Raw genomic sequence first — 11,683 nt, forward strand, 5'->3', positions numbered from 1 at the left:
GGCAAAAAAAAGAGCATAGCATCTTAAACTTTAATTTAGTACAGATTGTTGGTGATGACTGTAGTTTAAAACAAAAAGTGAGTGCAAATGCGTGCACGCATGTTGATGTCCCGAAATACTAAGTACACTCTGATTTAATCTAGGGGCATCGAAACAAGTAGGTGAGTGTATCAAATAATACCTGAATTAAAAAGTTGGTAGTAACTGAACTTGGCACCGAAAATCTTTCTTTGAAGGGTGCTGCCCTCCAACGTCATCCGTTACTATGGCAGCTACTACACTACTATAAATAAGAGTGCAAGTTCTTTACTCGTGCCACTGTTCTGAGTGACTTTGGAGGCTTAAGTTCCTTTTCGTATAAAGTTTTGGCTAGACGCAGGAGATACTTATTTGGGAATTGTTAGTAAGCTAGCAAACAACTTACTGAAACCTTTTAGCAGACATTTGCCTGCAGAATATTGTGTAAAAAAGTCTGTCACCACCTTTTTGATGAAACGCATGCAAAGTCGGGATCCAGCATGTGGCACTATTCAACACGCTTGTAATTCCATGGACCTAACAAACTTCTACGAGGGGGACAACTACCCGTACGATAAAGACTGTTTTCGGATAAAGCCAGACTACAGGGGACATTCGATGACAGATCTGGCCATTGGGGATAACGAGAGAGCTATTGACTTTAGTCCATATTTAAACCCGTTGGTGCCGCATCATCAGCAGCCAGCGCCAGGGGGCAACTTTGAGTCACCGGGCAACGATTTTCTCGCAGATCTGTTTGAAGACGATCGTAAAGACAGAAGAGCATTCCAGGACTACCCGAGTTATCACTTACTAGCACGGCAGCACGTCTTATCTTCTGGAAGTTCGGGTAGCAGTCGGTCCGGCAACGTAAACAGCTTACCGGCACACGTTATAGAAACTAAAACAGAGCCAGTGTTCGAGCAGCTGGACAGCTATAAGGCAGTAAAACGAGAAGAAGCCCGCAAGGGCGAGAGCGTGATGACGAGCCATTCCACCTTCGGCAGCCCTAGACTTTTCCAGCCATACCAGTCAATTACTGGTGGCAGCAATGGCAACTTGTCAACGTCGTCCTCCAGTCCCCCCAGTACACCAACCCCTTCGGAGTGTAGCAAAGAGGAGTCCCCTGGCGCCTCTAAGTCCACTAAGAACAAGAAGTCGGTAGACAAACACAGTGATGAGTACAGGATTCGGCGAGAACGCAATAATATCGCGGTGAGGAAGAGCCGTGACAAGGCCAAGCTGCGCAACATAGAGACGCAGCACAAAGTTCTGGAACTGACAGCTGAGAACGAGAGATTGCAAAAGAAGGTCGAACAGCTCACCCGTGAACTGTCGACACTCAGGAACTTATTTAAACAAATACCCGAACCTTTATTGGCGGCTTCAGCCCACTGCTAATAGACAGCAATAGACGATCTGTGCGAGACAGACAACAACGGCTGCTCGAGCTGCTCCTCTTGTGGCTTTCCCGCCGGCACGGGCTACTTCGGCGGGGCCCATAGCAGCTCAGTCATACGGAGGCGCTTTAAGGGGCGAGACCCGTCATCACATCATGGGTCACAAGCAGCCAGCTGCACCTGGACCTACATGGACGCTTGGACTATGGTTTAATGCCATTTACTGTTCATTATTTTTTTAAACAATGGAGTAAATATATTCTTTGAATACTAGTGTTATTTAAGAAAAAAAACGTGTTGGAATATTGAAAACATGGCTGAAAACGATAATGATACAACATGATGCAATCTCTTGTAACTTGTGTCAGTCATGGCAGGTGTAATCTTTTAAAGATACAAATATGTCATTTTATATTATAAAGTATTTCTATAAGAAAGCATTTGTATATTTTGGGAATCTGCCTTTTGCTGAAAAAAATTCAAAGCATTTAAAAAGAAATTATGAAAATGATTGTACGTACGTATTTATGGTAGAATGTTACTGTTTCATCTTATTGCAATATTAATTGTCCAGAAATCGTTTGCACTTGTGATGGTTAAGCAATACTCGAGCTGAGCTGTGGTCTGTGACTTATGACTCAGCAGAAAGACATCTGGCCTGGAAGTTAATGATGTAGGGCGCGTTCCTTTCATTCATTCATCAGGTCCGAGTCTCATTTGTGCACTTGTTGATTTTTTTTCATAGTTTGTTATAATAAATGTGAAAATTTGCTACTTATGAACGTTGTTTTGCTTTGACTTTTAAAGTTGTGGGAGCTGTGGGTTTGCAAGTTTGTTTTTGTTAAATAAATCAACAGTTGTAACAGTTCTGACTTTCGTGTTTTTGCCTTGCCAGATTCTAACGATATTGGCACGTTAGACAAGCTGGCATTTTAATTTGGGAATGTCCAAAAATAATACTGGGAGGGGGCACCACTGCGTGTGTGGTGGGAGCAGCTAGTGTGTGGCAGTTGTGTATGCATGGGTCTCAAAGTTTTAGCACAAAAATCTGGAGAAAGACAAGAATAATGAGGAACGAAGCCACAAAAAATAGGAACATGTTTTAAGTATTGCTGTTATAAACTTAGTTGCTGGTATAAAAATGTGTATTATCGTACTTTTCCAGAAGACATGAAGCGTGAAACTGAAATGCCTGCCATTATTTATTGAATTAGTTCCTCACTGATTTGCCAAAAAAATCAAGAAAACCACAAGTTTTATGAGGAACTGACCAGAAAATCTGGACGTTTTTCAATTGGATAGTCGAAAGGTATGTGTGCTACCGTTTTGTAGGGTTTGATGTGACAGTGCTACGCCACAGCAGAGCATTGCGATCCCTCCTCCCCAAATGCCAGCAGAGAACCAGAGTTGTTCGTGGTACTATCATAAACCGTCACGATCGCTATGTGTTTTTTTTTTTTTTTAGTAAAAGCTAATCTGCATGGTTAGATGTATTTTGTTATAGACTGTAGTTTCTTAAACGTTTGGGGAGACAGTGGTGTTTTTTTAGTCTTTATATCCTGTATGTATAACAGTTTGATTCTGAGAAGCAGTATCCTAACGCAGCCCAATATTTAAAGACCAAATGAGCACTTAGATCATCTCAGATTACTTGGCCCTTTTCTATAGTTTTCATCACAAAGTACATTTCACGAGAGAGGGGAAGTTTGCATAACCGACGTTCGTGCAGTTCACAAACATAGGACTTCTTTCCTTTTGCGGCGCTTTAAATATTACTGCTTTATTTAGTATATCGGGTTGTATTTGGTGGAAAAATGGGAGTTTGATTAGAAATGAACTGTGTAAGCAAATTTGTACTGTTCTACGTAACCTGATTTGTTAAGCAGATGTTAAATAGCTGTCTTAGTGTGCGTACAGCATCTTAACAGCTTAATCTTGCAGTGCCTCTGTGCTGTACGCTTCTCGTATTTAATTTGCATTTATAAGGAACATATTTATTTCCGCTTTTTTTTAAACCCAAGTACATACCACCCTTTCATCATCTTAATGCTTTATTAAGAAGTGTCAAGTTATGATACATAATGTCCCTGTTGCACTTGGTACTGGGGTTTCATCATCACACTTCGCTTGGCTTCTGTTGAGTCTTATGACACGATTGGAGAGTGTGGTTTTAGTGAAGGTTGCAGACAAACATTTCTTTTCTTGATATCGTATTGTTGCCTCTTCTCTTTATGTAGCAATGCTTGGAATGGATATGTCATCTCAACTCTTGCTGCTCTGTGAAATGTACATGTCTTTTTAGCTGTTTTCTAAGCAGCTCTCGGGAATAGCACAACGACCAAACTGCCAAAAATTGTTCAAAGCAACATAAACGTTTATGTGCACACTACTTACTGTCACTATTGTAGGTGTTAGGTGTTGGTAACGGCTAAAACGACGTTTACATTTCACAGAGCAGCAACATTTGAGATGTTTATAAGTAGTGTGCACATACACTTTTATGTTGCTTTGAACAATTTTAGACAGTCTGGTCTTTGTGCTGAAGTGCTCCAGAGAGTTGCTTAGAAGAATGTACTCCACCCAGTACAAAATGTGGTTTTATTTATTTATTATTTATTTTACATTTGTTGACCAGGAGCTGAGCTGATAGTCCTTTTTTAGTGGAGACCCAGGGAGTAAAGCTCCACAAATTTACTATTTACATAGCTTAAGTTGCCATTACATGTAAGATGTGTAGGAACAGTATGCAGGTTTGTTATACAGTATACTAGTGGGTGTGGATGAACCCCCTTTACAGAGCTGTTAGAAATCATGTGTGCAGTTGTAAATAGTCATTGTTTTGTTGTTGCCTTCCACCCACAAAGACATCAATGCTCTTAATTTTTGATTTGTGCCACTGTGTTAAGATAATCTTGTGTTCATAGCTGTCAGCTTATCTGCAGAATCAGGTACATATCCAAAATTAATCTGTCCGAAATCAACGTTTTTAAAAATTAGTAGTACTGATTTTAAAAATTATAAAATAAGACTTCACTTAGAAACTATTTTCAGAAATAAAATAAGATTTTGACTTAAGTACCGTCAGTATATTTATTTTTTTAGAATATCATTACTTATTGACTGTAAACCACCACATTTCCTCAAAAAGTAAGATCCAAAATTTGTGCAGAGTCTGTGTTAGTCCTTTAAAGTCTGGGACATTTGAGAGGTAAGCTTGAATCCTTTATGGTGCCAGACTGACTTCAAACTAGTCAGCTTGTGCTTTTCTAAACCACATAACAGATGGTCAGTGACATTTTATTTCTGACTGGATATGCTGGTTTACTTGGTCATTTAAAAAAATGTGGAATCCTTGCAGCTTGGCTAAAATTGATTTTAATTGCTGTTATTTTTATTTGGTCGTGGGTAGGTGAATTTTCTCAGCAGATCTTTCTATGTACATCCTGAGATTATTTATTGAGTGGATATGCTGAGCAGGAGGACAGGATTAAATATTGGTTAGGGGTCTAGGGGCACAGTGATAGTATAATTGAGCTTGGGGAGTGGGTTAGTCCTATGAAGGTGTCAGGGCTGTGAACAAGGGTCTAAGGGAGAGGGCAAAAATGGATGCAAAGGTCAGTATGGCTTCACAGGATCCTGGACAAGGTATCAGTCTGTTATAGGGCCCACTCTTATAGGTGGCTAGGTGATTGCCAGTTTACATGTGGCAAGGTTTTGGGCATAGCAGGAAAGTGTTCCTAGTGAAGATTGATTTGGATTCATGGGAGATGTGCAGATGCTGAAGAAAATACTCAGCTGGTGGTGTGACATCAGGGTTAGTGGTTTAATGCTCTTCCATGCTCAACTAGCCCAGAAGGGAAGGGTTTCCTGATTGCATTTTAATCTCAAAAGTTTCAGAACTGCACATTTTTTAATTGTAACCAGTTGTTTAACTCCCTGATTTATCTAGTATGTTGTTAAAATTCAGAACCAGCTTTTAGATACACGAATACAAACAATGCTGCATCCAAACAGTCAGTGCCTGCACAGTGACCTCTTGACAGGATATTTTGAACTACATTCAAGTACAGAACTTACTACAGTAGGAATTATGGTTAAGCAGCAAGTGTTTCTCCTGTATGTGCCTTAACAACAATTAGTTATTTTTCCTTCAACAGCAGCCAGCTTCCTGCCTTCTTGTCATACTTTCACTGTTGTCTAAGGTTCTGTTCTGGCAGCTGACTTTTTATATCACACTAACATTTACTTTCTTTTACTAAATAAGAAAAAATACTAATAAATTAAATGGAGGCTTTTTCTTTGTATAATTGAATGACATACTGCCTGTGTCCTAAGCTATAGACTGCGGCACACATCTTGTATTAAATATGTTGTTTACAAACCAATGACTTTAGAAGTTTGAAATATAGGATCTAGTAGAGAATTTTAGTGTGCATCAATTATTGTGTGCAAGGCAGTAGCCCTTGCTGAATTTTGTTGTGTAGCATTTGCATTGACGATACATGTGCTCGGTATTTTTCTGTTATTTTTATTATGATTTTGGATATTAGTCCATCCAAAAAGCACTGTAGGTATTATTACTGAAGCTTACAGCTGTTCTGTTTAACCTTTTTGAAGTGGTTAGTGAATCACGGTACCTGAACAGTCCTGTATTGTTTGTCTTATTTTTTTAGATGCTGCATTGGAGGAAATCTATTACCAGACAGTACCCTCCAAGGCAGGAGGAAGCAGTTTTTGGGAAGAATTCATAGGTAGGTACTTGGCTATTGGCCCTAGCCAATACAATACAAGCCTAGCCAAAAATGTACTCTGGCTTTCACCACCCAAGAAAATTATTTTCCTGTGCCTGTGTCATGCAGAGCCACAGAAGTGATCCCCAGGGTGAATTTCCCATTTCCCATCCAATCATCAAGATTTTTCTTGAAGAGTGCTAATGAGGAACTCTGTTTGACATAGGTAGTCTGTTCCAGAGTATGGGAAGTCTCTGGGACAGGAGTCTATCCCTCCAGCATGTTCTGTTTATTGTGGTGACAAGGTTTAGGTCTCTAGAGCGTGTAGCTTGGAGGGATTGGGATTTCTTTAAGTGGAGCATGTCCAACAGCTCTGGGTTTGACATAGCTTTGTATGTTAGGTAGAGATCGTCCCTGAGTAGGCGATATGCGATGGAGTAAAGCTGTAGTTTTTTGAGACTGCATACGGCATCTGTTTGAGGCCAGTAATCCTCTTTGTGAGAGATTTCTGTGGTCTTTCCAGTAGATGTAGATGTCTTGTGAGGTACATACCAAAAGGGGCGTTGTACTCTGTAATGGGTCTAATGAGTAGAGGGGAACAATTACCTCTTTTTTTCTGGATGAAAATCCTTTTGTGATGAGATGAGCCATGCAGAAGAATTTCCTGACCACTGTGGCAATGCGATTATCAAAGGAGAGACTACTGTCCACCTGTGTCCCAAGGTCTCATCACATTTTCGGCATTAAGTAGACTACCAGCTATGTGGTAGTTCATGGGTACAGAGTTTTCACCAAATGGGATGACAATGCACTTTTTGGCATTGAGCTTCAGGCCATGGCTTTGACACCAGGTATCTGTCTCAGTGAAGCCCTTTTGTAGTTTGTCCACATCATTAGGAGTTTCGATTATGGCTCCTAGTTTGCAGTCATCTGCAAATTCTGTTAGCCAAAGACCTCCTGTGTTGGCCTGCACTTCAGAGAAGTAGATACCAAACAGGAGAGGACCCAGGACTGAACCCTGTGGTACTCCACTTGTCACTGGTCTGATGTCGGATTTGGAATACACTACTTTCACAGTGTGGGTTCTGTCCATGAGCCAGTTGGCAACCCATCTTGTGACATAGGGATTTATACCTAGTTTAGTGAGCTTATCTATAATTCCAGAGTGGGGGATGGTGTCGAAAGCCTTGGCGAGATCTAGATAAGCTGTGTGAACCATTTTACCCTCATCTATGGCGTTGGTGACTGCTTCAAAGAAGTCAATCAGGTTTAGGAGACATGATCTGCCTTTTACAAATCCAAACTGGGTAGGGTCCAGAGTTTGGAGATTACCAATGTCTTTGTTTATGAGTTCCACGATGATACATTCCATGGCCTTGCAGACCAGGCTTGTCAGGCTAATGGGGCGGTAGTTCCCGGGGTCCGTCATGGCTCCCCCTTTGTGGAGTACAAACAGACAGTTGCTTTGTTCTGAAACCCTATGCTGTAGATAAAGGGCAAGTATTAGGAATATGTCAGTTTGAAACATATTTACCCATCTTGACACCAGGAAACTATCACCGTGACAATAAGCACCTAAGAGTGGACTTAGTTTGGGATTTGGAAATTTATGTGGACAGTGACCTACCTTTTGACCAATGTGTTCATTGTTGTAAGAAATTCCTTCTGTATTGCTCAGCTTATAAACAGAGACTGTGTCTAGATCTGTAGATGTCATTGTCCCCTTTACTCAGCCGGGCAGACCCCATTCTGACAGTCATTGAATATAATGCCTCCTTTGGCATGTATCTGTTCAGAAAGATGCAGTAACCAGAAAGCTTCCAGATGTACCTTCCTAAAAGGATACAAGTCCTAAACAATATGTCTTACATGAACAAGTCCTGTCACTGTACTCTCTATCCTATAGACTGCAAAGAGGTGACGTCTGTCTAACATACAAGGCATCCTCTGAATCGATACTGATGGGTTTACTTCACATCAGGAAAGCCAAATGGCATCAGAAATGCTCAATCTAGGGATCTAAATCTCTTATGCAACATAAACAGAACAGTTTGGAGGGACAGGTATATCTCATAGAGGATGCCACTGCTCTGGAACAGATTCCACATCCTTGTCCCCAATACTGCCCCTTGTACTACCAATGGACAGAGGCAGCCCATGTATTGTATGATTCCAGTTATTCTCATTAGGGTATAATATGTTATTGACAATGAAGTAGGTAAGGCTAGTCTTAACGCCAAATGGGATAGGTTAAACCGAGCTCTAAAAGTGAACTTGGCTTGGCTTAAAATGGTGCACACGGGTAGCTAGCCTAGCACTTGCCTATGAACTACTACAGGACTGTAATCTGAACTGGTCCAGCAGCAACAAGTAATTAATTGGGAGGGCCTTCTTCCAAGGTAGCCTAAGTCCCCCTCATTTGAATTCATACTAGATAAAATCCTAATTATTGCCAATCTGTAGTCCTCTGTTTAGTATTTAGAAACATCTCTCACAGATATAATTCACATGGTAATCTACCTAATTCATCGGGTGATCATGCAATGATAATGACTGAGTGGCTGTTCAAAACAACTAAATTCCACCAGTCCTGGTAACAAACAGATTCATTCAGTTAAGTATCCACTATTAAAAACAAGACTATTAATATGAGGACACGCTAGAAAAAGGCATTGATTCTACCTTGGGACAGTTTCTCAGAATTCTGTAACACATTCAAAACAAATTATTTCACTTTAAAACTGATGACTCAGAAGTTAAAATTGCCCTTAGCTCACCAGATAACTGAAAACTAAAGATAACTCGAGACAGCTCTTGGAAACTGGAATCTTCCAACAATCCTGCCCACTATCAGAATTTTGTACTATTCTATAAATCTACTTGAATCAAAATAAACATTTCCAAAACTACATACTTAAAGGAAGAACAAACAGCTTTAGCTAGATATCCCAGGGCTTCCTGAAAAATGAAGTAAAATAAAACACCTGCCAGGAGCGCCACACTATAGATTTAACCCATCTAAAGACAATGATTCACATACAGTCACTCTACAACAACATGAAAAACACAAAATGAGCATTCATCAGGTCAGTCATATTAATACCACCCAGACACTTGCATTACAATAAATATTTACAAGGTCATTAAAAGACATATTTGAGCACATAAACACCAGATCCATTCCTATGTATACCAAAATGCATTCCACCTTCATCAGCCTAGCTACCCATGTAATAACTTGCCCTTTGACCAGATCTACAGCCAATGTCTCAACATAAACCACTTCTAGAGCTCCCCAAATCCATAAGATCAAAACAACTAAATTCCACCAGTCCTGGTAACAAACAGATTCATTCAGTTAAGTATCCACTATTAAAAACAAGACTATTAATATGAGGACATGCTAGAAAAAGGCATTGTAACAACCATGATGCATAGTCATAGATTGTTACTAGGCTAGCAACCCAGGGGCCTTTCTAAGGACAAGGGTGTCAGGTGTGGTGTAAATGTTCTGTTCCACCATCCTCTGGGTGTCAGGTGTGGTGTAAATGTTCTTTTTCACCATCCACTGGTCTAGGTTGTGCTTAAATTGGGTAATAGAGGGAAAGGGTTTAAGGCAGTCTGTATAAGGCAGGTTTGTTATGCTTTATATTCTTTTGTAAGGAACATCTGAGGTTACTATAGCGGAAGCATATACCTGCTCAGGTACATATAAAAAGAGGTATTGCCCTGTATGATTCGTTTGATAAGGACAGAGTACAGTGAGATGTTTACCTTTTTGGACCTAGATGCTACGATCTTACTTATAAGTTGCAAAGCATAAAACAATTTCCTTGGTGGCAGAAGGTAAGGTTACTGTCTGCATGCATACTCGCATCCCTGACCACTGGGCCGACTCTTAGGGGTGTATTATCAACATGGTAATTAGCCAGGATGGTTGACTTCCCAAAGGGTCCAATTATGCATTTCTTTGCACTGAGTTTAAGACCATGGCTTTGGCACTATTTGTTAGTCAGAGATGGGCCTTCTTGAAGAATTCTAGTGTCTGTGGGGAGTTGATAACCCCCAGCTTGCAGTCATCTGCAGTCTTAGTCAGTCATAAACGTTCAGCATGTGCTTCCCCTTCAGATAGATACCAAAAAGGATTGGGATCAGTATCGAGCCCTGTGTCACTATGCCAGTGACTGGCCTCTTGCTGGAGGTGAGCTCACCTATTTTGACCTCCTGGGTTCTGTCAGTGAGCCAGATGACTATCTAGCAGGTGATAAATGGGTTTATACCCAATTTAATTAGCTTGTCTATAATGCCTGACTGGGGTGTTATATCAAAAGCCTTCTATGATGGGTTCAGTGTTTGCTGGTTGCCTGTGTCCTCATTTATCATTTCCATGACTATTCTTTTCATGGCCTTATATTTGTGGATAGTATTATGGGCTTGTAATTACCTGGATCAGTGGTTGGGCCTCCTTTGTGCAAGGGAATGACTGTAGCAAATCTTCCATTCCTGGGCACAAAACATGACTGTTCTAGATGAAAAGCGATTCAAGTGGACCAGAGAGATCATGTTTCATTCTATTTAGTGGGCATCCCAGGATGTTATCAGGGCCCATCAATGCAGTGTTTTATGGCCTTTGAAAGTGCATTGAGTGCCTGTTCTTTAGTAATAGTTGGGGGGGGGGGGTGGTTGTGGTATGCAGTATTTCTTTTTTTTACTTTGGGGGGGATTTTAAGCTGGACCTGTCAAGCCAAAAAGTTGGCAATGGCCTCAGGTTCAGTGTGGGTGATGCCATTTGCAATACGGTTTGTGCATTGTTGAGTATTTCCCTTGAGGTTACAGATATAGCTGTACAAAGCTTTGTGGTTGTCCTTTGCCTGAGAAGCTATTTTTTATTGAAGTTTAGCCTTTGAAATATTAATTAACCCTCTTAGCTGCCTATTTAGATTGGTCAGGGTTTTTTGTAGTATGTTGGGCTTTGGTCCTCTTAGGCTTGACTTGTATTTTTAGACCTAAATTGATCTTTTGAAAATGAAATTTCAAAGTTACAATAAAGATAAAGGAAGAGCAGTTTTGTCCTCCATGAATATGGGCTTTAGGCCAGTAGGCATTAGGGCTGCCTAAAAATACTTCCCCAGGCTGCCGAGTACCCCTCTACTATCCCATCATGTACCACAGCGTCATTTCATCTAGATCTTGTCTTAGGTCAAAATAAACTGATAAAGGATTGACTTGAGGTGAGGGAAGGTGGGTAGGTATGATATGAAGGATTGACATGCTTTATCAGGTTTATCATTATGGTAATTGCATAACTTTCATAAATGGCAAGGGAAGGTCCATCCTTCATAACAGCAGGACAGATTTTCAAACAAATCCACCTGAGTGTGGCTCATTATTGTGGGAAACCTGAATATTATCAACCCTCCTGCCTTGCACAAGATTCATATTGGAAAAAGAGACATTAGCAACAAATAGGCTTCATCCTTTCAATGAAAAATCTCAATTGATGGTGCATGTCCACAGAATGGAGGAGATACTCTT

At 40.5% G+C, this 11,683-nt stretch overlaps 1 protein-coding gene across 1 annotated transcript; it reads left to right on the top strand.

Annotated features, from left to right (window-relative positions):
* The first annotated feature begins 308 nt into the window (after positions 1-308).
* CEBPB (CCAAT enhancer binding protein beta) lies at positions 309-2,196 on the top strand. Its single transcript, XM_044089946.1, has one exon. It carries the CDS (start codon positions 490-492, stop codon positions 1,417-1,419), a length of 930 nt encoding a protein of 309 aa, XP_043945881.1. The 5' UTR covers positions 309-489; the 3' UTR covers positions 1,420-2,196.
* Positions 2,197-11,683: the final 9,487 nt, after the last annotated feature.

This window comes from Protopterus annectens, chromosome 12.part0 (genome assembly GCF_019279795.1).
Source record: "Protopterus annectens isolate FY-2018-M chromosome 12.part0, PAN1.0, whole genome shotgun sequence".
Classification (NCBI taxonomy): Eukaryota; Metazoa; Chordata; order Ceratodontiformes; family Protopteridae; genus Protopterus; species Protopterus annectens.